We start from the raw sequence: 24456 nt of genomic DNA, 5'->3' as shown, positions 1-24456 counted from the left end.
AGCCAGCAGCGTTGATCGCAGCGATAGCTGTTACCCACTCGCGATTACCAGGCTGAACAGCCTTTGGCCGGCCTCTCCTCTCTAATCTAGTCACAACAAGCTAAGTTGTGATCTTGCCCATCATAAAGCCAGCCTTATCAAAGTTATAGACGTCCTTATCACAGATGCTGTACTTGGCCTTTGTCTGCTCCACGAGCCTGAACCAGTCTTGGATAAGAACAGGGTCCTTGCATAGAGCTCTCTGCCTGTTGTACGCTCTGTTGAAACGCGTTGTGAGAGAGTCTGTACGCTTGACAAAGTTGCGTGGCCAGTGGACGCCGACGTGACCTGCGCTGCGCGCAGCTAGCAGCTTATCAGCCATATCACGTACAGCTGCGTACGTAGGCGCAAATCCACGTTGATCTAGATCCAGTATATAGCTTGTGATCACCTCCTCCTCGCGCTGGGTAAGCTTCTTTGAGTTGGGCTGGCAATCGCGTCGTGAGGGCCTGCCAGCGCGTCAGTGGCGGAGCGTTGCTTCAGGAACGTTGTAGATTGTGGCAGCAGGACAATTGCCCTAGATCTGTTTAGTGTTGATAGATAAGATAGCAAGCTAAATATCTGCTTCATTTAAAGGCAATTGAGTAACGTTGCGTGGAGCCATTATACGTTGAGATGGAAGAGGCAGGCAAAGTTGGTGGGGCGCGTCGCTCGCTTGTACGCGTCGCTCGCTTGTAAAGTACGTTATGGTAACGTGGTTTATCACCGAGCCGCCAGGTATCACCAAACCGCCACCCCTCGCCAATTTTGCGACTATTACAATAATTATTACAATGCCATCACAACACAACGCGCAATTACCCTATAACAAAGGTACACTATACCTTGCTATCTAAGCTACAAAAGCTACTGTGCCTAACAGTATAAATCACGTGTCTAAGGCCTTTAGTGTTCCCTAATTAATATTAAGAGACTAACGCGCAGGAGGGCTTGCACAACGCAATTGCAAGGCTAATTTAAAGAAGCTAACAAAGGTAGAAGAGGAGGCAATAGTTAACTATATACTTGAGCTAGACAGGCAAGGAATAGGCGCAACAAAGACTATAGTGCAAGATATAGCTAATAATCTGCTTGCTGCACGTAGTGAAGGACCTGTTAGCAAGCTCTAGGTAAATAGGTTTAACACACGTACCTAATAAATTAAGCTTTAACATAGCCAACTATACAATTATTAACAAGCCCTAAATAAAGATACACGTGTTATAACGCCCTAGTTTAAGCTAGTTAGGAATACAAAGGAGAAGTACAGAATCCTAGATAGAGATACCTACAACTTTAATAAGACTAGGTTTATAATAGGCATAATTAGGTCTAAGATAGTGTTTACAGGCTTAGAGAAGTAATCTAACCCTAAGAATATCCAGCCTAGCAATTAGGAGTAGGTCACAATCATCATCAGTGTCTGCGCTGCTAGCTAGGCTATCCCACCCTTTATTATCTTCTAAGGCAAGGTCCTAATTACAACCTAGTACCCTAATCTGCCTTGTAATTAGGTAATTACAACTAGTAAGAACAGCTAGATAATAAATAAGCTTAGTCTAGAGTAGTTAAAGCACTTTAATGTGTCTACAAAAGAGTGTACTATTAGCGCCTACTATCTGCTTATTATTAATAGCTATAAGAGCTACAACTCTGCAGAGTTTAAGGAATACTGCGCAGAATACAAGATTATTACCTTGTGTATGCCCCTACACTTATTGCACCTATTGCAGCTGCTTAACGTAGCCTGTTTTAGCCCCTTAAAGAGGGCGTACTTAATTAAGGTTAACGCCTAGTTATAATACTTAAAGATATAAATTAAGAAAGAGTTCTTCCTTACTAGCTTCTAGACAGCCTATTACAAGGCTATTATAAAAGACAATATCTACAGAGGCTTTAGAGGCGCAGGACTAGTTCCTTTTAACCTAGAGTAAGTGCTATTAAAGCTTGATGTGGTCCTTCGCACGCCAACACCACCACTACTAGAGACTACCCTATAGGAATCTAAAACACTAACCAGCGCAAAGGAGGTTAAGTCACAAACGTTGTATATCTATGAGCGCATGCGATTGCACAGAGATTCGCCCCTGTCTCCTATTATAAAATCACTTGACTTGCTTGCTAGAGGGGTTGCGCAGATAGACTATGCCAACGTGTTGTAGAGAAGGGAAATAGATAGCATAAAGAAGTGTCGCAGTGAGTGCAAGCAGTGCGCAAGGAATTGAGGATTGAACTGAGGTTGTATTGTGTGAAGCTACAAATGGTATATCTACATAGGTGGCTGTAAACAGCGCTAGTGCAAAACAGGGAGTTGCCTCTCACCAAAGGTGAGGCGCGGGTTGCCTATGAGGCAAGAGACACGCAAACCATGACACACCCCCTAGCTACCATAGGCTTAACAGCAGGGAGTTAACAATAGCTAATTAGTGTTGATTTAGTAGGTGATAGATAGCATCAATGTTATTGTTGTCAGCCTGACGTAGGCCCTTTAGGCGCTTAGTAATGTTAACAAGACTAAGTTGGCAGATAAACTCAGCAAACTTCTGCTTAGGTAGAATCTTCGTGAGTCTGTCAGCAGGCATGTAATTAGTAGGTACCTATTTAACATTAATACGTGAGGCAGTGACCTCCTGTTAGATCTAGAGCTAATAGATATTAACGTGTTTAACTTTTGTGTGAAGCTTGTTATGCTCCTTTGTGACAATACAGACAGTCTGCTAGTTGTTGCACTAGATTATAGGTATATAGTTAAGCGTGAGGTTGATGCCAGCAAAGAAACGCATCCACTCTTCTATCTGCAAGGCTGCGAGGGAGAGCAAGAGCAATTCAGACTCTGTGGTTAATTTTGTGACTGTGCGCTAGACAGTTAATTTCTAGTTAATTATAAGTCCTCTAAATTTGAAGGCGTATCCCTAAGAGCTCTAGCGAGTCTCAGGCTCGTCAGCGTACGAGGCATTAGATGATCCAAAGAAGAGAGGATCGCGGTATGTAGGATCGTTAGTGAGATACTCAGCCATGTCGTGCGCGCTGGCAGAAGCTTCAAGGGCGAGAGCCTTCGTGCTGAGCAGGTAGCGCCAGGTCTGGCGGATCTTTGAGATGTGAGACTGTCCTGGGTTGATGAGGTGGCAGGCAAAGACAACGTGCGTTCGGGCGACGTCAGGTCTACCCCAGACAGCGATGTATGCAAGAGAACCAACAAGCTGCTGGTAGAGCTTCGTACAAGCAGTATCAGTCTCCTCAGTAGACTGTGGCAGCTAGTTCTCCGTCAGTGGGACGTCTGGAGCCTTGCCCACAGCCTCAATGCTAAATCAAGCGCACACCTTGTCAATAAAAGCGTCTTGGACTAGCCAGGTCTTGTGCAGAGCTCAGTCGCGGACAATGTGGATACCAAGAAACCAGGTAAGGTCTCCTATTGCTTTAATATTGTATAGGTCTACTAGATCCTTCTCAAAGGACTAGTGGTGATAGGCGTTTAATTGATGAAACGCCATAACAATGTCGTCAATGTAGACAAATATGATAAGCTAGCAGCTTGTATATAGGCATGGGAAGCCGTTAACTGGCTTTAGGCCTAGTTTTACAAGCTGTTGACGTAGCTCATTGTACCATAGGATTGGTGACTCCTTCAGGCCGTACAGGGCGCGGAGCACCAGCATGATCTCGCCTTCGGTATGGCGGAAGGCCTCAGGCGTTTCAGCATATAGCTTGCGGTTGGTTTTTGCGTTCAAGAAGGCAGTAGGGACGTTGTACTGCTTTAGTTCAAGATTAAAGTAATTAGCGATTGCAATAAGAGCGCGAAAGTTGCGGATAGCAAGTGTAGCAGCGTATGTGTTGTCTATTGGAGCTTAGAGGTCTCCTTAGACAACAAGTCGAGCCTTAAACTGTGAGAGATATCCATCTTTATCTGTCTTGTAAGTAAAGACCTATATTAGCAGCAGTACCTTACTATCTATAGTAGCCTTTGATTGCTCTGTCTGTCTAAAGACGCCTTTGGCGCGTAGATCTCGCCATTCAATCTCCATAGCACGTTGGAATTAATTGCCGAACATGTGTGTATCAAGACAGTTTTCTGACTTTGGCAGAGGCGGCAGCTGTGACTGATGGATTCGTGGTACTTCATCTGCGCTGGCTAAGGCTCTGTTAGAGAGGATCTTGGTTAAGAACGCTCGCAGGTAATCAACAAGAGGCTCAGGTCCTATCCTCGCTGCGTAGATCTGTACTGCAAAGTTGTTCAGATCCCTTAGCTTTCAATTGCGCTTGCCCAAGACAATCAGGTTTGTGTTAGTTAGATCAAGATTAATGTCCCGTGGCGCTTTCTCGCCTTGTCAGCGGTAGCCCTTAGGAACCATGTGTATTGTGTCCTCCTCAGGTAATGTAGAGGTTAGCAGTGTGTCGTCAGATTCGAGTGCGTCGTCAGCCATCTCACCCCCCAACTGGGAGCCTCCAGCTGTCGGAGCTGAGGTCACAGGTGTTGTTTGGCGGCTGCGTTGGCGCGCGGTCAGCAGGTCGTCGATGCTGACATCATCATCCTGCGGCATCTCTGGATATTCGAGTAGCTCGATCACCTCCTTGATCACTGGTGTAGAGGCGTAGCCATCTATTCTATCAAAGAATAGCGTAGGTTCGAATACGACGTCGCGTGTGACAATAACAGTGTCTTTTGTAGGCAGCCATATGCGGAAGATATTAGTGCCTTGGTAGCCAACAAGGTGGCTGATGAGAGTACGCGATTCAAGCTTGTCGGCAGCTCTCAGGTCGCGGTTGTAGACATAGGCGCGACAGCCAATAGGCCTCATATGAGCGACGAGTGGCTTTCGTCCCCATACAACCTCGTACGGCGTCTTCCAGCCTAGTGCTTCAGTTGGCGTACGATTGAGGATGTACGCGGCGGTGCGATACATCTCCTGTGATAGGTTCTTGGGCAGGTTGGCGTGTATGCGCATAGCGCGAGCTCGCTGCGTAAGGACTCCGCCTGCGCGTTCAATAAGCCCATTTGGTTCCTTTGTGCCAGCTGGGGCTGGCTCGTATAGCATGCCCAGCTCTTCTGTAGTGTTGATAAGATCGTTGCCAAATCCTTTCTTGTTGTTGCATTGGATGGCGACTACGTCCGCGTTGTACACACGTTGGATTTGACGGATCAAGGCCATGAACCAACGAGTAAGTGTTGGCTTATCCTTTCGCTTGATTGTGGCGATCTCATGCCACTTCGAGTACTCGTCTATAGAGTGTAGGGCGTACTTGCTGCCGTCGATACACTCCTCTCCCACAGGGATGATGTAGATCAAGTCTATTGCAATTCGAAAGAACAGTCGTTGTGCGCGGCTCTCAGCCGGGCGTCTGGAGATGATGTGAGTCATTTGAGCTTCGGTGCAGGTCTGGCAGAGACAGTCTATGTGGTCTCCTGTCAGTTGGACGCCAGTGACGTTTGATTCAAGCTGGTCGACTGCCTTTCAACCTGGGTGGCCCCAAATTTGATGAGCAGCGCGTCGATCAACGACGTTGGCAGGCTTTGGCGCGTACGACGGGCGATATGATGCCCCAAACATACTCAGCGGTGTGTTGAGAAGCGACAGCAGTGGTCGGCGTGATGGCTCAGCATCAATCAGCCAGTGTCCTCCATTGTATTCAAGTTGTGCGATAACGTTCAATGTCTGTCGCATGTAGAGGACGTCGCGGCCGGAGTTGAAGTGGATTGACTCTGTACGGCAGCGTGCGAGTCCTAAGACGCTTGTAAGGAAGCCTTCGACGTACGCGACGTGCGTTAGCTCCAGCTTTAGCTGTCCATGTGGTGTACGGACGACGAGTTCCATCGTTCCCCACGCGGTGATGAGGATACAGGTATTGCCAGCGTTGATAGAACGACGTTGTGGATTGTCACTCGTCCTCCTCCAGCCCTTCCATGCCTCTGTGTTGACGACGTGCGTATTGGATCCTGGATCAACAATCCATCAATTGCGTAATTCAGTCTGAGTGATTTCATCGACAGCCATTGTTGTAAGAGATCCTGTAGGCTCAGTGTGAGCGTCAATAGCAATAACAACCTCCTCATTGTGGTCAACTTGATTGTGCCTGTCGTGACTGTTGTGGCGGTTGTGGCTGTTGTGGCTGTCGTGCAGAGGCTTGAGCAATGGGCCAGTTGATATCACGAACGTTTCAGTGTTGACAGGTGGCTTGCTGTCATTAACTCGCAGTGATCTAGTGTTCTGAGGTTAGCAGGTTAACCATCTCGCAAGAGTAGTCTTAATGCGCGCGTTAATCTTAGAGTCCTTCCGCGCTTCCTCTACCTTGCGTACAGCCTCATCTGCAGGCTGATAGGTCTTCAGACGTGCCAGGTGGCGTGGATTCAGGATGAAGCAGTCAGTGTACCAATGCTGCTTCCCACATACGCAGGTAGGAATTGATTGTGCACTGTCACGGTGACCGCGACTAGTTGATTGAGTCTCAGTTGGCTTCGTGATTCTGAGCTCAGCAGCAGAGACTGCCAGGCCTGTAGATTGAGGCTTCGTGCGGCGTAGGTATGTGGTCATCTCAGCGACGTATGTCTCAAGAGATGAGATCTCTGCAGTAGTGCCACGCGCTTCATGTTTGAAGATCTCGCGTAGGCAGGACGTAGCATATTCCTGATCCAGAGCCTTGCAGGCGATCAGAAAGTCCTCTTGCGGTCGGTTGCCGTCAGTTTCCGGCAGCGTGATTGATTTGCCTTGGGCGGTGATGTATACCCAGTCAGTGAGCCATTGCTCGATCTTCTTTGCAGCTCGTGGAGCAGTCTTGAGAGTGTTGTACTTGTCAGCAAGCTCGCGGCGGCGAGTTGCGTCAGTTGGGCAAAGGAACTTCTTAAGAGCGACCAGTCGGTCGTAGGGTGTCTCGTGATCCTTGATTAGGTGGATGTGGCGTACAGCAATCGTCTTGCTGATGTCCGTGTTCAAGTCAGCCAAGGCCTTCTTCTGGGTGTGGTATTCAGAGCGGCAGCGCTCCCATCGATCGCATTCCCATTGATAGGACTCTCGGTCATCTGCAGTCAGGTCAGAGAGCCTGGTAGCTCCAGCCTTGTAGTCTATGAGTTGAGGCTCAGCAGCCTCAGTCAGCGCAGGGAGCAGCTCCCTCGCTATATCAGGGTTGATGTACTGCCAGAGACCGTGGCGGTTGGCAACGTCTCGGCGGATGAACAACCAGGTAAACCAGTCGTCAGGTGTGTTGAGTATGACAGTGACACGCGTCACTGCGGGATCAGACTCAGCAGCCATTGCAGAGGCTGTAGTCGTGTATGAATGGATCCAGGCAGAGATCCAGGCAATGTGCGTCGTGGGTGGACGCGGTAACAGGTGCGCTGTGGTAGACGCGGTATAGCAACGTGCGACTCAAGTAGAGTGACAATTGCAGCAGCAGGTGAGAACAATCCTAGGTTGCAGCTAGGCTCATAACTGTTGCAGTGAGTGCAAGCAGTGCGCAAGGAATTGAGGATTGAACTGAGGTTGTATTGTGTGAAGCTACGAACGGTATATCTACATAGGTGGCTGTAAACAGCGCTAGTGCAAAACAGGGAGTCGCCTCTCACCAAAGGTGAGGCGCGGGTTGCCTATGAGGCAAGAGACACGCAAACCGTGACAAGAAGGCTATTAAGGCTCTAACAGCGCAGCGTGGTCGCAAAAGAAAGTATATCTAGACAGAGGAGGCTCTCACAGTTAGTAAGGTACAGGATATAATAGCTAAGAAGGACGGTGGTGGTAGTGAGGTATCTGAACAGTCTAGGAAGAAGGTGCGCAAAGAGAGGCACTGCGGACGTTGTAGCAAGACTGGCCACAATTTGCGCACCTGCACTGCAGAAATATTAGATGCAGATAATAGCGCTGCTTCTAAAGAGTAATTGTAGCAATTGTAAGTATTAGTGCAGTGTTGTGGTTAAGCGTAATAGTTGTGTAATAGTTAGTGACTCTAAAAAAGTTGGTGAGGGGTGGTGGTTCGGTGATACCTGGCGGCTCGGTGATAAACCACGTTATACACTTTTCCATCACTTTTTGCGCTTATTTAGGCTCACGATCTTCCTCAGTTCATGGCCGTGCAAGAGCTCGCTCGCAACCGCACTGTGGACCACGAAAAGCGGACTAGCCTACGGACCTGCTGTAGGCACTCATTCTGGGCTTACACATGTTTGAATTCTTGCGCTCTGGAGCCCGGATCCATGAGATAGAGCCCACATATCGCAACTGTCCCTTGCTTTGGAAAACCTAACAGCACGCCGGGATGCAAAAGAAGTACGGAGGATCTAGTTCCTGCGAATGGTGAGGGCAGCTGCGGGTGCCATTTCTATATCCGCTGTAAAGTCTCGCATCCTACAAATTCTTCGATTGATACGAGGGTACGATTCAAACGCCGCAATCAACGAAGATCTACTGATCATACCCAGCGTACGTTGGTCCCCGTCTGCGTAATGAGCGGAGCTGCAAGGCCCCTACATGGCACACAGCGGCGCCGGTAGCATCCGATTGGCCGCGTTCGGACGTGATACAGACAGGAAAGCAACTCCCGGATTACAGCATACAACCAGGACTTAAGAATCGTCTGGATGTGTTCGCCGTGCAGGCTATCAATAGGTGCCATCACAATCATTTTCCCTTCTGATCTCTCACCGAGGAGTTGATCGCTTCTCCTCGGCCCGTCTCGAGACACGCAGACAAGATTCAACTCGGTCTTAATACGGGTGGTCAAATGGCGTTATGCCGAAAATCTGAGCGTAATACCCCGTCGGTGTCTACTGTGCCATAGTACTCCGGCACGTCTGCTCTATTGAGTCAGCCTGACCGAATTCGTCCCGGATAGCGGCCACAAACGGATCCTGTCCGGACACTATACCAAAATGATATACGCTTGGCGCGAGGGATCTTCACTGTTCAGTCACTACGAGCTTTCATGGCTGTGTCAAGCATCCTTGCACCTCGCGACTGCAAGCGTCATCCCAGCAATAGCCAAATATATGTTTTGGCACTGCAACCTACCCTACCTACTGGGATGCTCAAAAATGCAACTCGGGGGTCTGCACCTGATTAGTCTTTCTAGCCTTGGACTGCAACCCTTGTCACCTCAAGAGTGCAGTGGAGTGTTTGCAATCTATGTATCAGTGCTGGCATATGTGTATCCCTCCACAGCCTTAGGTATATCATCTCATGGTCGCAGCACTACATCGTGTGAGGTGAGCCAAGTGTGAAAAGACGTTCAGAGATAGCCAACCACTCGAGCAGCATGAAGCAAGATTACACAAAAGGCGGCATGATCGGTCTGTCCGTGGCTTTCATGATACTGCCGCTCACGTTCATGTCTCTCCGCGCTTGGGCAAAGATCATAGGGAAGCGTCTTGCTTTGGACGATTACCTCCTCGTGGGCGCGCTGGTGAGTCGCAACCCATAAACCATTTTCTGTTCCCTCTAAGTAATCAAAGTTGGTCTCGTTGACTTGTTGCATACTCCAGCTTACAAGTAAGTGCACCCGTAAAAGGAGAGCTCATCAGCACTGACCAGCGTTTAGCTGCAATACATGGACATCTTGGGCAACATCATCAAGTCAATGCAGCTGGAGCACAAATCATGAACGACGCTGGACTGATACTTTTCGAACAGGTATGCTACGAGCCTGATGGTTCAGGGGCCCTACTGATCGCGTACAGACGAAGTTCGCACTGAACATGATCTCGATTGTTGGACTCGGGCTCGTGAAATCCTCCATTCTGGTCATGTACAAGAACATATTCGACACTCCAAAGTTCCGGACAGTTGTCTACGTCGTTCTCGCATACGTCATCGGCTGGACCGTCAGCTTCACAATCTCGCATCTCTTCACATGTTACCCCATCACAGTATTCATCGAGCCGTACTACGGAAACAGCTGTGTACGCACTGTACCGATGTTTCTGGCTCTCCTAGTGGGTTGCCTCCCTTCATATGAATACTATCTGCTCAACTATATGTGTCAGACAGCACATGTTCCAGGAGTCTCACTGATAGCGTGTAGTACACAGATGTCCTTGCTGACTTCGTCATCCTCGTGCTCCCAATACCCATGGTCTTGAGCATCAAGCTCGACATGAAGAAGAAGCTGGCTGTTATTGGTATGCTCATGCTCGGGACAGCGTAAGTCTAAAAGATTCGCAGTCGCAGAAACCTTACTAATGGTTTAGGGTGTGCGCTGTGAGCGTCACGCGCGTGATAGCAACATACGCCATTGCCAAAGAATACATCAAGCACCCGGACGATACCATCTACTACACTGCACCAGTTTTCTTCTGGACCAACATTGAGCTCTCTCTAGCTATAGTGTGCGCCTGTCTACCAACTTTACGGCCGATCTGGTTCCACTTTCGTCCTCGGCCCGCAACAACACACAATGGCTCCGCCTACAGTTCATCCAAGCTCACGGGTACAAAGAACAGCAGCTTCGCTGTCAATTATGGCCGCCCCTGTAAGCCGTACCAAGAACTAGATGAGGTGTTAGAACTTACCCGACACAACGACGCGACTTCGCAATCATCCGATATTCCGTTGGTACCCGCCGAACGAGGGATCCTGAAGGCGGTCACCATTCATCAGACGTTGACTTGAACGTAAAGATGCAGCTTCCGGGCGACTAGAACTCGGCTCAACCATGGACATGGCCGCACCGCGCATGCGGTTGGGGCAGGCTGAAAGACGTTTTCAGGAAGTCTCGGTCCGAAGATGTGCACCCGACTGTATGGAGTAGGATCTGTATTCTCGTATGTAGATCACGCATGGTTTAAGGGACGGCTTTCTAGAGTAATGGATGACGACTGCCGACTGTCACATCTCGTATAGGCCAATGACAGTTACAAATCATGACGGCATCAGCAGTGGTACCCCTAAGAGGAGGGTTTAGTAAGGAGGTAGAGGCAGGAGGTGGCTATTATGCCCCCCACCCCCTGCTCTCTTTTCAAGGGGCCTTAGCTGGTCCCGGCTTACTGTCAGTGATTGTTACAGGTTTTCAAACGACAACAAGCGACATACGGCCTCCTGTTTTACTATCCAACAAAGCCGTCTGCAACCGTGACGTAGATCACCTCCGGAGCACTCAATATCCAGCTCGGCACGTTCCGTCTGCAATAAATGATCCTGCCGAGCGAGCACTCCCACGTGCATGAGGCTCCGTCTTGGCGACTCTAATTGGCTGGCTTACTGGTACAAGCATGGTCGTTGACAAGGGTTAAATGGATGCCCAGATAGGAAGGACATCCACATTTCGGACCTTTCTATCGACGGATCGAGGAATGAATACACCGGACGATGGCGGATCCAGGAGTGCATGTATCGACAATGGCGGACTTCCCTCAAATAGCCTGCAATTCACGCACTACTAGCAGCACTGCCGGATCTTGGACCGCACCTGTCCAGCTTCCGTTTGCAGTTGTACCCGCTGACGAATCGCACGGCTGGTTGCACGTTGCTTACTGGCTTTGGATATCTGTCACGACTTAACCCCTGCACGTCAGTTATTAACACTCGTATGCACTCTCGTCGGGCAGAACATACACTGATGATGGCGAGTAGTCATAAATAGTTGAGAGATCTTCAGTGTGGAGGACTGTCATATCTCTCTTACTTCACGATGAAAGGCCTCATCGTATTCTTATCTTCGCTGTCCTCAGTGGCAGCGCTTACCATCAAAGCGCCGACAATAGCGCGAGACCTTGTAGCTCTGGTGTCGGCGTCCTCATCTGTGTCGGTTGAGCTGCAGGCAAGATGGAGTGACTACAATGCACCGAATCCGTCCGTTGTGGTCAACGTCACATCGGAGAATGATGTCGCTGTGGTCGTACGTGTACACGGAATAGAATAAAGACTTCCAACTTATACTTCTCAGGTCAAGTACTGCAATGAGCAGAACATTCCGTTGCTGGCTCAGAACGGCGGCGTAGCATGGGCAAATACCTTCAACCTTGGAAGCGACGGTGTGCTGATCAACCTCGCTGGACTCAACGCCGTCACTATCGCGGAGGATAAGAAGACAGCAACCATTGGCGGTGGTGCAAGTATCAGCGACACAATCGCAGCCGCAGATGCTGCCGGCGCTCTCGTCCTGACCGGCAACTGCAACTGCGTCGGTTCACTCGGCGCCTACCTAGGCGGTGGCTATGGTACGTCTTGTCCTCGTCCAGTCCGCCTCAGCTAACCCTCCAGGCAACCTCATCGGCGAGGTCGGTTTCGGCGTCGACAATCTCATCTCCCTCCGCGTCGTCACCTCCAACGGCAGCATCGTAACCGCCTCCAAGACGTCCCACCCCGACCTCTTCTGGGCGCTCCGCGGCGCAGGCCCAAACTTCGGCATCGTAGTATCTGCAAACGTCACCGCCTTGCCCGCCACGGCCCTGGACCGCTCAGCCTGGATAAACAACCTCTTCTTCGATCCCGCCAAGCTGCCGCAGGTCGCACAGGCAATCCAGGACTTGCCCCTCCTCCCCTTGCAACGCGTCTACCTCGTGCTAACCAGCTCGGGGCCACCGCTCAACGAGCCCTCGGTGCTCGTCACCGGCTTCCTACGCAAGGGCACCAACGAAACGGGCCGAGCGGCCTTTGCGTCGCTGTACGATCTGGGCCCCAGCAGCGAGTCCAGCGGCGTCGAGCCATATCTAAACTGGAACGACGCCAACATTGCGTTCTGCGAGCGCGGCGGCCGAAAACCAGCCTACAGCACGATGATCACCGGCATGCAGCCGTCCACCTGGCCGCAGATCTGGGACCTATACAAAACCTTCCAGGCCAAGGGACCAAACAGCGCGATCCTAATCGAGCGCTACAACCTAACGCACGCCCGCCAACAGACTCCAGGCACCGTGGCGCTAAACCCAGCGCTGCGCAACGCGGCGTTCGCACAGGCGATTGTTATCCCGTGGTACAATGAAACAGCTCTGGATGCAGAGGCACTTGATTTCGGCAAGAGCGTCAGGGATATCTGGAGCGATACGCCGGATGCGACGCGCAACCCGACGTACGCGAATTTCGCGCACGGCGACGAGACGCTGGAGGCTATCTACGGCGACAGCTTGCCGCGGCTGCGCCAGCTGAAGAAGGAGTGGGATCCGAAGGGGCTGTTCCGGCAGTGGTTTGCCATCAAATAGATTGGCTTACGAGCGCGGAGCGCGGAGTCTTGCATTCCGGTGCAAAAAAATTTGGCATCTTAATACATCTGCTATACTTTCCCGGCGAGCGCGTGATGGTGTCGGTGTAATATACGCGTAGCGGCGACTGCGGATCACGTGAGCTGTTCGGCACGGCTGTGGGTCGACGCCTCGATATGCTTCCGGGCCCGCATAGGATCCTCTCGCTCCCTTTGCCCCCGGAATATCCAGCGAAGAGACTTGACGTTCCTGGCACACCGCCTTCCACCACTTTGTGGTAGCTACATATTCCAACTTGGTCCAGGAATATTCACAGATCACGTGAGGTTCGATGGTGTAGTTGGTTATCACGTCAGTCTAACATTGTTAGCACACTGAAGGTCTCCAGTTCAAGTCTGGGTCGAATCAAGTTGATTTTTTTGCACGCTGTCCAGTATGCTTGGTGCGTGTTGTGACGTGCGTCTGTGGGACGAGAGGTTGCTTGCAGAGGGGCGAGATGGGAGGAGTTTGCATGGCCGTGTATGTGTTTGTTGTGTTTGTTGTGTATTTGTTTGTTGTGTGTGTGGTATTCGGAACAGGGTGTTGTACATATCCATATCGAGCACGTAACCTCCTACAACACCAGCCCGCCTTTTAGATGCAGTGATATGCAATGCGATATAATACACTCCAACAACTCAAATCGTGTCTTTCCTTCCAATGTGCGCTCTTCGCTCCTTTGGTGTCTAGTCTTCTCGTTCCGTAGTCCTTTACCCCCGCTCAGTCCCTCTCAATCTCTCACAGCCACTTCTAACGCCTGTCGTAGCTGCCTTGAGACAGTTCGCACTCGCTACGCTCTACCCCTTGACATCCTTCTCGTCGGGCCGGTAGCTGTCGGGCACAAGGCCCAGCTCGCGCCTGTTCTGCTCCAGCTTCTCTGCCGAGTGGGGGCCCGCGGTGTTGCCCTTGGAATCCTTCACGGGCGCGTTGACGGGCGTAGCGGTGGCGGTGTTGGTCTCGCCGGACAGCGCGGGCTCGGGGGATGTGGACGAGGGGACGGCAACGTCGGCGGCGGCGTCGGCGGTCATGTCGTCATCGTCGTCGTCGTCGTTGTCGATTTCGCTGCCGTAGATCTCGGGGTACTGGCGGAAGCAGCCCTGCATGTCCCTGGTCGGTGTCAGCTCTTTATGTCCCATGCGATAGCCGTCCTGTCCCCTCCCCAGGCCCACAATCCGTGACATACTTGAACTTCTCAATGCAATCCACGCCCTTGGGCTCCTCCTTGCTGAACACAAAGCAGCTAAATGCAGCCTTGAACTCGTCGCCGCACGGCCCCGTCGCCATGCCGCCCAGACACGGACAGTCCCAGTTGATCTCGCCCGTCTCGGGGTTGAAAGCACCCTGCTGGTCGGCCTCGGCCTCGAGGCCCTCCACGCCGCCTGCGGGAGCACCGCCGTCCTGCGCCGCGCCATCGTCGCCGGATCGCTGCGGCTGCTCCTGCTGCCGCGCCGCTTCCTTCTCGCGCTGCAGCTCGAGGTGCTGCTGTACGGCTCTGCGCTGGGCGCGCTCGGCGGCAATGGACTCGATGGTGGGCAAGCTGCCAGGCTCGGTTTCCTCCGTCGACGAGCGGGCATGCACGGGTGCGAGGCCTGCGCGAGTTAGCAGCGACTCTTGCCTGCGGCCGGGGCGGGGCGGAGCGTACGTCGCGGGTCGTCGCCGAAGACGTCGGTGGTGTTGTAGTAGTATATTATCGCGCCCGCGAGTCCGAGGCGCGCTACCAGGCTCTTCCAGCTCCGGCGCTTTTGCGCGGGGGGCGCTGTGCTGATGAATCGACGGGCGGGGAGCGAGGTGGTGGCGCGTGGGATGCGCAGGGCGCCCTGAGGGAGACCTCGGGGGGCAATTAATCGAGGAGCAGTCCGGAACATGGCGACTCGGTAAGAAACGACCGAAGAAAGGAGACAAGTGTGGTGGTAGCCGTGGTGTCGCGGTTCGTCGTCACCGATCGAAAAGTTGCGGCGCTTCTCGGAGCTGCATTGCTAAGCCGGCGAGCGACTGGTCCGTGCGGCTGGGAAGCACATGGTAGGCACAGCAGCAGTGAACAGGGAGTGATCAAGCAGAGACAAGTCCGACGCCATGTAGATGGAACAGCACCGTGTAGATGGAACAGCACAATGTTCATGGAACAGCACCATTTCCATGGAACAGCACCATGTTCACGGAACAGCACAATGCTCATGGAACAGCACAATGCTCATGGAACAGCACAATGCTCATGGAACAGCACCATTTCCATGGAACAGCACAATGGTACATTGAGGAATCACACCTTTGTACACGCAGCACCCCACGCCCTAATTCTACGGCTGCTATTCGATACACCTAAACCAATGCACGAGACGCAAAGAACCGAACAAAGTCTCGTCATAAAGTGCAGCGCCAAAACACCATTCCGTCTCCGCGACAGGGCGCTCAGATGTCCAATTTTGCAAAGCCCTCGGCGCCCTCGGCGACAGGCTGCGCCCCTGCGTCGACGCTGTCGTGCTTGACACCGACGCTGTCCTCGCCCTTGGCCACGCCAAACGCGCGAATGGCGTCGGCGAGGGCCGCCATGGCGTCCTCGTTGCTCATCGACCCGGGCAGGCCCTGGCCCTGCATGCCGGAGCCAATCTTCTTGGTCGCGTCCTCGAGCGCGCGCACGCGGCGCTGGAAGTTGAGGCGGTCCATGAAGAGCTGCTGGCGGCGGCGCTGCAGATCGCGGCGCTCGGCTGAGAGCAGCTTCTCAAAGTCGGAAAAGTGCGCGAGCTTGAGCTGCAGCTTCTGCAGCTGCAGGTTGACCGAGCCCGAGACGAGGCGCGTCATGTGGCGCTCTTCGTGCGAGGCGAGCGCGGAGGCGCGAGCGGCCGAGAGGGCAAAGGGGAGCGTGACGAGCGGGTTGCCGTCGGGCGATGCGTCCTTGGCGGCGACTGTGAGGTCCTGGCTCGTGTCGACCTCCATGGCGTCGTTGGCCTCGGGCTTGACGTCCGAGCCGCCTGTCGCGGGCGCCGCCGGCTCCGCGCCTTCCTTTTCTTTGCCCTTTTCCGAGGCTGCAACGGGCGCCTTGTTGATCTTCTCCTGGAGGATGCGCTTCATCTCGCCCACGCTGCGGCCAGATGCGACGGCGGCCTCGGTGACGTTGGCGGGCGCCAGGCCGGCGAGGAAGCTGACGACGCTCAGGATGGGGTTGTCTGCGTGGTGAAGGGGCGTGCGGCCCTCGCTGAGGTAGTCCAGGTCGCGCAGGAACTTGGCCGAGGGGGTGGCGGCAGCGGCAGCGGCAGCGGCAGCGCCATCGCCCTGGGGCACGTCGGCCTCCATGTACCTGTCCTCAATCTCGAGCTGCAGGAACTTCATGACACACTGCTCGCGCGTCTTGGTCGACACGTGGTCGGCGACCCGGTTCCAGTCCTCGTCAAACTCCTCCAGGCCCTCGAGGAGCAGCAGCGTCTCCTCCTCGGTCCACTTCTCCTCTGACTCGGACGCGGCCGAGCGCTCTGGGTTCGACACCTTGGCAAAGTCGGCCGACGACGTGCCGGCGGGGAAGTTGCCCTCGACGAAGCAGCGGGGACAGAGATCGCGCTTCAGGCCGCCGACCGTCTTGGTCTGGCCGGGCTGCTCCGACGGCTTCGCCTCGTGGAAGTGCACGCGGGTGCACTCGACGCCGCAGCTGAAGCAGTTGATGACCTTGGCCGCCTCTTTGGTCGCCGCCTCGAGGTCCTTGACGTCGGGCGGGCCGCCGTTTGCAGCGCCCTCGCCGTTCGCCGCCTTGTCTCGGGGCTCTGCCGACGCCTCCTTGCCGTTGGCCTCGTAGATGTTGCGACCCGCCAGCGAGCGGGTCTCGGCCTTTGCCGTCGGCTGCGCGCTGGCCGCCCGGTCCGTCGCCGCCGTCGGCTTGCCCTCGACGAGCTTGGCCCCGGGCCCGGGCTGGAAGGGCTGCAGGCCGCGCGGGGTGTCGACGGTGACGCGGAAGTGGCCGGTGAACGGGGGCCCAATGTTGGACGGGCGCTCCTGCGGGTCGACCTGTGGCGCGTTAGTCGCAGACGATATGCGGGTGGGCGGTCGCGGGCACTCGCCTGGTAGTTGATCAGCCCCCACTGCTCGAGGAAGGCGTGCACGCGCATGATGGCGCAGACGTCGCCGGCCAGGTTGCGGCGGCACGCCGTGACGGTCAGGTACTCGGCCGGGTTCAGGCGGTACGTGTTGATCATGAAGTCGCGGTAGTCGCGGTAGACGGCGGGCGTCTTGCTGCGGTTGCGGCCGTTGAAGAACTCGGGCAGCGCCTTGCGCTCGCGGTAGTCGATGTAGCGCATGTCGAACCACGTCGCGTAGCTGGGGATAATGGTCGCATACGTCTGCGCGACAAAGTGCGAGCGCGCGGCCGCCTGCAGGTCAGCCTTTGCGGCCGCCTCGGCGTCGGCCGGCTCGGGGGCATCGCCCTCGCCCTCGCCCTCGCCCTCCGCGTCCTTGTCCTTTTTGGGGTCGTCCAGGCCGCCCATGTCCTCGTCGTCCTGGCCGTCGGCGTCCTCGCCGTCGGGGCGCGGGCCGTCGGGCGCGTCGAGCGGTTTGTGCGAGACGGGCGCGGGCGTCGCGGCTGAGGGTTCGCGCGACGACTCCTTTGCTGTGGGCTCGGGCTCTTCGAGCATGTGGGTGTCTGCGGGTCGCGTTGGCATGTGCGGCGGTGCGGCGCTGCAATGGCGCTGCAGTCAGTGCGACGTACCTTGGTCCAGCGCACTGGCGGGCGCCGTGTCCTCGAGCGAGGTGTCCTGCGCAGGCGCGCTTGCTGTCGCGTCGTCGGACATGGCTGTGGAGGGAAGGAAGCGGGAAGGAAAGGCTCGCGGCGGGCAGACGAGAGACGCGACGGCGCAGATTGGGCGGGCGCGCGGCGGGCGGCAGGGGAATTCAAGTCGCACAGCTTCTACGAGCACTCTGCGCTGCGTGGCGGGGGTGGGCGGCAGCAAATGAATGTGGGGACGTCGGGGATGCGATGGCGTCGTCGTCGTCGCGTCTAAACTTGATGTTCGCGATGCGCAGCGGACCGTTGGACAGTTGGACGCGGGTGGACCGGGTCACGTGACGGCGAGCCTGCTTGCATCGCAGGCTAGCGCCGGTTCACGGAGGCCTGTCTTGAGCCTGCCAGGCCAGGCCGAGGCTTGCCACGATTGGCCTCTACACTTCCCTCCCACCACACGAGACCCCACAGCGCCGGGCACGAGCAGGAACCGAAAGGGACAGAACGAGCGAATTGAACAAGACAACGAGCGAATCGAACAAGACAACGAGCGAACTAAACAAGGCAAAACGAGCAAACTAAACAAGACAAAACGAGCAAACTGAACAAGACAAAACGAGCGAATTGAACAAGACAACGAGCAAGTTGAACAAGACAACGAGCAAGTTGAACAAGACAAAACGAGCAAACCAAACGAGACAAAACGAGCAAACGAAACGAGACCGGAAAAGAGACCTGCCCGTCATGTTCGCCGCCGCTCGCACCTCGGTGCTCCGATCCGCTCGTGCACAGCTCCGCCACACGCAGTCGCACGCCGCCTGGGCGCGGCTGGCCTCGACACTCGCCGTGCTCGAGGCCAAGGAGGGCACGCTCAACGTCGCCTCGCTCGCCGCCATCACAGCCGGGACCAAGCTCGGCGGCTCGATTACGGCCTTTGTCGCCGGAAGTGGGGGCAAGGCCGTCGCAGAGGCCGCCGGCAAGGCAGTGGGCATCGACAAGGTCATCTACGTCGACAATGCGGCATACGACAAGGTCAGCTTGGCGGAGACGGGCGCGCTGGCTGCGTGGGCTGACAGTGACTGTAGGGCCTGGCCGAGAACTGGGCGCCGCTCCTGATCGAGAACATCAAGAAGGGCGGGTACACACACGTCCTGACCGGCCACTCGGCGTTTGGCAAGAACCTGATGCCCCGTGTCGCCGCTCTGCTCGATGTCCAGCAAATCTCCGACATCACCGCCATCGAGAGCGAGGACAGTGAGTGGCGGACAGGCCCGACGCACGCCTGAGACTGACGCACGCCTGAGACTGACGCGCTCGCAGCATTCGTCCGCCCCATCTACGCCGGCAACGCCATCATGACCGTCCAGTCCAGCGACGCCACCAAGATCATCACCGTCCGCGGCACTGCCTTCCCCGCCCCCGAGACAGAAGGCGGCTCTGCTACGCTCGAGGAGGGCACAGATCCCAGGGCCGAGTGCCCGACCGAGTGGCTGTCCGAGGACCTCGCCAAGTCTGACCGTCCCGATCTCGGCTCTGCAAGCAGGGTCGTCTCTGGTGGCCGTGGACTGAAGTCCAAGGCCGAGTTCGACAAGCTGATGCCCCCTCTGGCCGACGCCCTGGGCGCCGCCATTGGCGCGTCGCGAGCCGCCGTCGACAGTGGCTTCGCCGACAACAGCTTGCAGGTCGGACAGACGGGGAAGAACGTTGCGCCGCAGCTGTACCTCTGCGCCGGCATCTCGGGCGCCATCCAGCACTTGGCTGGCATGAAGGACAGCAAGGTCATTGCTGCCATCAACAAGGACCCCGATGCCCCCATCTTCCAGGTCGCAGACGTTGGCCTGGTAGGCGATTTGTTCGACAAGGTGCCCGAGCTGACAGAGAAGCTGAAGCAGTAGTTGTGACGTCGCTGATACCAGCAATCTGTATACATTTCAATGTAAATCTTCAAATCGCCTCTCCGCCACCTGCAGCAGACATGCGTTCACATGTAAATCTTCAAATCGAATCTCCGCCACCTGCAGCAGACATGCGTTCACATGTAAATCTTCAGATCGACTCTCCGCCACCTGCGGCAGACATGCGTTCAAATGTAAAGCTTCAAATCGAATCTCCGCCACCTGCAGCCGACACGCTTCACAGCCAGGCCCTCCTGGTCTCATTCCAATATGTCCGCATATGACACGGTCAGGCTAGCGCATTCGGCGACGTACCTTCCCTGCACACCCCACTAGCACCATCACACCTCGCAGAACGATACCCGGCCTCGACAGACACAATGCTTCCATCTTCTCCCGTCCTCCCTGATACGTGCCAACGTCCTGTTCCCATCCAGCCCGTAAGCCTTCCCACAAGGACAAGGCCGTCCAAGTCCGTAGTCCCGCTCCGCCCTAGCGTCGATTGCTCAGCACCTGTAAACCCCCCGGCTCAGCCACCAGATCAACCGGATCTACAGTAGCTGAACTAGAGGCAGACTCGGCTTGACCCCATATCGTTTCGTCTTTGTTGTTTGGACGGTCGTTTTGCGGGCGTTGTGCGCGACCACTGGCCTTGTGGTGTTCGACTTCTGGTGTTCGACTTTGCTCTCTTCTGGATATGTCTTGAGCTTCTGCGACGGAAACCCAACACAGTCGAAAGCATAATGGTTGACGAACATCTACCATGACATCCACATTGGCATCACAAGACGCTGAAGCGGAGAAGCCGCGCACTTCCGCGAGCAGTGACGCCACAGCGCCACAGCAGCAACACGTGCACATCCAAGAACCTGTCCGAGTCGCCCCCAGGGGCTCTTCGGATGCCGGCCACAGATCAAGACGCTGGAAGATATGGCACAAGTGGACCGACGGCGACACAAGCTGGTGGTTCGCCTCAACCGGCATCCCTCTGCTCGCCGCAGCACTAGGCCCTCTGGCAAACCTCTCCTCAATCGCCGCTCTGGTGACCAGCTGGCGACAGAACAATTTCCTCGACGGCGAGTACGTCTCGGATCTATTTGGAGTCCCCTATGCTGACCCAAGATGGTGCTACTGGCTCAACGTCGTATCACTCATTTGCGGCTTCCTCGGCAACGTCTTCCTGCTCTTCAACTTCACCCAAAAGGTCCGTTACATCATTGCACTGCCAGCAACCATCGTTCTGTGGTACATTAGCTCCGGGCTGCTGACTGCGATAACCGCTTGCATGGAGGTGTATGATCCTCCAACTCGGCCCTTTGAGATCTACACTCAGGGCTACTGGTACGCTGTTGCTGCCGCCGTCTTCTACTTCGTGTGCTCGGTGCTGCTGATGATCAACATGCTGGGCTACTACCTTGGTCATTATCCGGACCACTTCGCCTTGAGTGACAGTCAGCGCACATTGATTCTGCAGACCATGTTCTTCTTCATCTGGATGGCTGGTGGGGCCGCCATGTACTCGAGGATCCAGACCGATGCTGGAGAGGCCCAGTGGACTTTTCCCAACTCGCTCTACTTGTAAGCAAGATCAAAGGCACGACCCCTAGACGAGACTGACTGCTGCTAGCTGCTACGTCACCATTCTGACCGTCGGCTTTGGAGACCTGGTCGCTACCACTGACCTAGGAAGAGGTCTTCTCTTCCCATACTCGGTAGGCGGCATCATCACGCTCGCTCTTGTCGTATCCTCTCTGTATCGCGCGGCCCGGGAGCTAGGACAGGACCACATTGTGCAGAAGCATCTCAAGCGCAGACGCGAGCAAGCTCTCGCCCTGACGGCTACAAATTCCGACGACTACCGACACCTCCAGCACCAGGTCGTTCGCCGTGGTACATTTGGCAGACTGAAAATCAGCGCACCCACTGAGCCACGGCCTTATCGCACTGCAATGGGGAACAGCGTTCAGCACGCCGCTGCGTTCCCTCGGCACTTTGCTGTCCCACCTCGACTGGACCGCAAACCGCGTCTGCTGTTGCTTAAGGAGGAGAGAGATCGATTCGATGCGATGCGCAGGATTCAAGCGGACGGCAAGAGGTTCAAACGATGGATGGCTCTCTTCTGGTCAGTCACCACCTTCTTGATCCTGTGGTGTGTAGGAGCTGTTGTCTTCTGGCAGACAGAGCAGGACACGCAGGGCATGACGTATTTCCAGGCTCTGTACTTCTGGTGAGTTTCTTGGTCCCTTTTGTGTTGTCGGGCAGCGAAGGCAACTATCGTTGTGTGGTTGCATGCACGCTCAACGACCCGGTTGACCTTTTCCAGTTACATATCTCTCCTGACCATTGGATACGGCGATCTCTCACCCAAGTCAAACTCCGGCCGCTGCTTCTTCGTCATCTGGAGCCTCATCTCTGTGCCCACCATGACGATCCTCGTCTCGGATCTGGGTGACACCGTCGTCGCCAAATTCAAGAAATGGAGCAGCATCGTAGCAGACTTCACCGTCCTGCCCAAACGCGGCATCTGGCAACCCTTTGTCGATAAGACCCCGTGGCTGCAACAGCGCATGCAGGACCGCAAAGCGAAACGGCGCGTGCGTGAGGGCTTCAGCACCGCGGACCCCGGCGGCAGCCCAGCCTCCGACGACAGCCCAGCCTCCGACGACGGTCCAGCCTCCGACGACAACGATGTAGAACTCGCTGCCGACGCCACCCAAATCGCAAACCCGGACATCGCCAGCCTCGCCGAGGAAGCCGAGACCGACCTCGTGCACGCGCCGTCCCAAGCCTCGCTCTCGCGCCGCATCGCGCTCGCCATCAAAAAGGTATCCCTCGACCTGCGTCTCGACGTGCCAAAGCGGTACTCGTACGAGGAGTGGGTCGAGTTCACGCGCTTGATCCGGTACACGACGCCGCGGCGACTGAACCGCGTGCTCGGCACGACGCTGAACGAGATCGAGGACGACGAGGGGCTGGTCAACTGGGACTGGCTGGGTGAGCACAGCCCGATGGTTGCGGGCGTCCGCGAGAGCGAGTGGCTGCTTGAGAGGCTTGTGGAGAGCCTGATCCGGCTCGAGAAGAGGCGGGAGATTGCTTGCGACCACGGGGATCTGGCGGGGGTCAGGGATATGGAGGGACGTCGTTTGCCGCTGGACAGCTGTGGCGGCGACGCTGAGAGTACCGAGCCGCGACCGCTAGGTTGACACTGTCGACTGCGCATGCTTTCAGTGCTCCGACTACCTCCCAAGATGGGACACGAGAATCCCACAGACGCGGCCGTCCACATACACTACGCACGCAAACCCACCTAGAGATAAGCGTCATGTTTGCCACCTGCGAGGCAACGCGCTCCTGCTCGGATTGTCCAGCCCCTGCGGAAAGGCTCTGGATGACGTGAACTGATGTCTGAACTGGCCGAGCGAGAGCCCGTCTTGGCCGACTCTGAGCTCCTTGAAGAACAGACCCAAGTGCTCCCAGGTGACGGCGTAGCGGAATGGCTCACGACGAACATGGTATCCTTTTCCAGCATACGGATCTCCAGATTCGACGTATTTGCTAGGCACCGACGCAGTCCTCGTCCGTAACTTGCTGTCGGCACAACGTTGAGCAGGCTGACGCTCAAGCAACAGGAGGAGTGCCGCACGCTGGCGCAAGTTCTGGCGCAGCGCTTCTTAGACTCCATTGCCACGAACGCTCAAGATTACCGGAGTGGACAGCGTCAATGCCACCTACGCACTCGGAGGCAGGACGTCAAGCGAGGCAGGACGTCAAGCGAGGCGGGACGTCAAACGAGGCAGGACGCCAAACACCATCCTGTGAAACTCCAACAGGAGATCGAAATCGCGGCCTTGGTGCGTCGCTTGCGGCTCTAAAACCGCCCTTGGATGCTGAAACGCACGCTTTGTCGCTGTTGACAATCTCTCTTTGACCGAGACCGTTGCTTTACGAGGGCCTTGCGGTCGGATGGGAGCAGTTGCAAGGCTCGCAAATCGGGCGGCTCGTTTCCGACGCGACGTAAACGATGCATGGTCGCGAGCCCGGATTTCCGCAACGAAAGAATGAACACTGAATAGCCTGTCGCGAGTCATCTCTCGATGGTCAAGCATCAGATGCATGAGTGTATGAGCATGCCAGATGGCGGCCATCTAGGCCGAGCAGCACAGAGGCACGCCACACAGGTGCCTGCCGTTCCAACGATGGCAACCCATGGTGTGCTGTTGCCGTCTGCTCTCTTTCCCAGGCTGCCATGGTGTGCAGTTGTGCTGCGACGCGGGCCCTGTGGAAACGACAAAGTAGACAGATGCAAAGCATCGCGAATCACATGCAATGATATCTACAGTCGCATACTACATGTCAGACGAGACGCGCTGTCAACGCATCGTAGTCGTAGGCGCCTCCAAACCTGGGGCTGTGAATTGCCATCGAACCGGTGACGAGGTCGTCGCGAGCAAGCGAGCCGCGAACGCAAAGTCGGAAAGGGCTGTCGGAGCTCCGCGCGACCGATCTGTACTACGTGGTGCTCCAAGATGTCCCGGCCAGAGCTCGAAGAAGGACGAAACTCGCTGCCTAATGCTGGCTAAGCATCTTGGCTCTCTCATCAGAGTGGTTCGATGACCTTGGTTGATTTGCGCGAGACCAACAGACTCATCGCTTGCAGTCGCGTCCCCGTTTGGGACATAACTATG

At 55.3% G+C, this 24456-nt stretch overlaps 9 protein-coding genes and 1 non-coding gene across 10 annotated transcripts; 7 read left to right on the top strand and 3 right to left on the bottom strand.

Moving 5' to 3' along the window:
• Nucleotides 1-1586: 1586 nt before the first annotated feature.
• On the top strand, nt 1587-2185 carry M421DRAFT_394675 (uncharacterized protein; the record flags this gene model as incomplete). The annotated part of the gene is made up of 2 exons (XM_033590071.1): nt 1587-1802; nt 1869-2185. Coding segments are annotated over 2 exons (300 nt in total), but the record flags the coding sequence as incomplete, so codon positions are not given.
• Nucleotides 2186-8755: 6570 nt separating this feature from the next.
• On the top strand, nt 8756-10733 carry M421DRAFT_188088 (uncharacterized protein). The gene is made up of 6 exons (XM_033587962.1): nt 8756-9402; nt 9452-9488; nt 9538-9629; nt 9677-9931; nt 10021-10139; nt 10187-10733. The coding sequence occupies exons 1-6, from the start codon at nt 9256-9258 to the stop codon at nt 10605-10607; spliced, it is 1071 nt and encodes a 356-aa protein (XP_033447225.1). The 5' UTR covers nt 8756-9255; the 3' UTR covers nt 10608-10733.
• Nucleotides 10734-11625: 892 nt separating this feature from the next.
• On the top strand, nt 11626-13135 carry M421DRAFT_66249 (FAD-binding domain-containing protein; the record flags this gene model as incomplete). The annotated part of the gene is made up of 3 exons (XM_033596305.1): nt 11626-11832; nt 11881-12154; nt 12198-13135. 3 exons carry the CDS (start codon nt 11626-11628, stop codon nt 13133-13135), a joined length of 1419 nt encoding a protein of 472 aa, XP_033447224.1.
• Nucleotides 13136-13460: 325 nt separating this feature from the next.
• Nucleotides 13461-13543, top strand: M421DRAFT_t87. The gene has a single exon. It is a non-coding gene; the product is annotated as a tRNA-Val (tRNA).
• A 105-nt stretch (nt 13544-13648) lies between these two features.
• M421DRAFT_422204 (uncharacterized protein) lies at nt 13649-15109 on the bottom strand. Its single transcript, XM_033593092.1, has 3 exons — nt 14817-15109; nt 14358-14763; nt 13649-14281 (listed from the first exon to the last, which is right to left on the bottom strand). Exons 1-3 carry the CDS (start codon nt 15037-15039, stop codon nt 13972-13974), a joined length of 939 nt encoding a protein of 312 aa, XP_033447223.1. The 5' UTR covers nt 15040-15109; the 3' UTR covers nt 13649-13971.
• Nucleotides 15110-15219: 110 nt separating this feature from the next.
• Nucleotides 15220-15540, top strand: M421DRAFT_187653 (uncharacterized protein). Its single transcript, XM_033587960.1, has one exon. The coding sequence runs from the start codon at nt 15273-15275 to the stop codon at nt 15495-15497; it is 225 nt and encodes a 74-aa protein (XP_033447222.1). The 5' UTR covers nt 15220-15272; the 3' UTR covers nt 15498-15540.
• On the bottom strand, nt 15395-18218 carry M421DRAFT_422203 (SWIRM-domain-containing protein). Its single transcript, XM_033593091.1, has 3 exons — nt 17865-18218; nt 17221-17798; nt 15395-17167 (listed from the first exon to the last, which is right to left on the bottom strand). Exons 1-3 carry the CDS (start codon nt 17944-17946, stop codon nt 15584-15586), a joined length of 2244 nt encoding a protein of 747 aa, XP_033447221.1. The 5' UTR covers nt 17947-18218; the 3' UTR covers nt 15395-15583.
• Nucleotides 18219-18620: 402 nt separating this feature from the next.
• On the top strand, nt 18621-19771 carry M421DRAFT_6529 (electron transfer flavo protein subunit alpha, mitochondrial precursor; the record flags this gene model as incomplete). The annotated part of the gene is made up of 3 exons (XM_033596231.1): nt 18621-18908; nt 18962-19130; nt 19197-19771. The coding sequence occupies 3 exons, from the start codon at nt 18621-18623 to the stop codon at nt 19769-19771; spliced, it is 1032 nt and encodes a 343-aa protein (XP_033447220.1).
• A 157-nt stretch (nt 19772-19928) lies between these two features.
• M421DRAFT_422201 (uncharacterized protein) lies at nt 19929-20538 on the bottom strand (the record flags this gene model as incomplete). The annotated part of the gene is made up of 1 exon (XM_033593090.1): nt 19929-20538. A coding segment is annotated over one exon (275 nt), but the record flags the coding sequence as incomplete, so codon positions are not given.
• A 518-nt stretch (nt 20539-21056) lies between these two features.
• M421DRAFT_102075 (voltage-gated potassium channel) lies at nt 21057-23377 on the top strand (the record flags this gene model as incomplete). The annotated part of the gene is made up of 4 exons (XM_033586721.1): nt 21057-21349; nt 21399-21998; nt 22095-22912; nt 23298-23377. 4 exons carry the CDS (start codon nt 21057-21059, stop codon nt 23375-23377), a joined length of 1791 nt encoding a protein of 596 aa, XP_033447218.1.
• Between the last annotated feature and the right edge of the window lie 1079 nt (nt 23378-24456).

This window comes from Didymella exigua (genome assembly GCF_010094145.1).
Source record: "Didymella exigua CBS 183.55 unplaced genomic scaffold M421scaffold_19, whole genome shotgun sequence".
NCBI lineage: Eukaryota > Fungi > Ascomycota > Dothideomycetes > Pleosporales > Didymellaceae > Didymella > Didymella exigua.
Note: the sequence above shows the minus strand (reverse complement) of the source record. Positions and strands in the feature narration are given on the sequence as shown.

What these genes read in the sequence shown, in the direction of transcription:
- M421DRAFT_188088 (XM_033587962.1), top strand. Translation starts at nt 9,256, where the DNA reads ATGAAGCAAGATTACACAAAAGGCGGCATGATCGGTCTGTCCGTGGCT. An exon ending in ACCTCCTCGTGGGCGCGCTG is followed by an intron (nt 9,403 to 9,451) that starts GTGAGTCGCAAC and finishes AAGTAATCAAAG; the next exon opens with TTGGTCTCGTTGACTTGTTG. An exon ending in TTGCATACTCCAGCTTACAA is followed by an intron (nt 9,489 to 9,537) that starts GTAAGTGCACCC and finishes ACCAGCGTTTAG; the next exon opens with CTGCAATACATGGACATCTT.
- M421DRAFT_422204 (XM_033593092.1), bottom strand. Translation starts at nt 15,039, where the DNA reads ATGTTCCGGACTGCTCCTCGATTAATTGCCCCCCGAGGTCTCCCTCAG. An exon ending in CTTCGGCGACGACCCGCGAC is followed by an intron (nt 14,764 to 14,816) that starts GTACGCTCCGCC and finishes TAACTCGCGCAG; the next exon opens with GCCTCGCACCCGTGCATGCC. An exon ending in GATTGCATTGAGAAGTTCAA is followed by an intron (nt 14,282 to 14,357) that starts GTATGTCACGGA and finishes GACACCGACCAG; the next exon opens with GGACATGCAGGGCTGCTTCC.
- M421DRAFT_187653 (XM_033587960.1), top strand. Translation starts at nt 15,273, where the DNA reads ATGGAACAGCACAATGTTCATGGAACAGCACCATTTCCATGGAACAGC.
- M421DRAFT_422203 (XM_033593091.1), bottom strand. Translation starts at nt 17,946, where the DNA reads ATGTCCGACGACGCGACAGCAAGCGCGCCTGCGCAGGACACCTCGCTC. An exon ending in CGCCAGTGCGCTGGACCAAG is followed by an intron (nt 17,799 to 17,864) that starts GTACGTCGCACT and finishes CGCGACCCGCAG; the next exon opens with ACACCCACATGCTCGAAGAG. An exon ending in GGGGGCTGATCAACTACCAG is followed by an intron (nt 17,168 to 17,220) that starts GCGAGTGCCCGC and finishes AACGCGCCACAG; the next exon opens with GTCGACCCGCAGGAGCGCCC.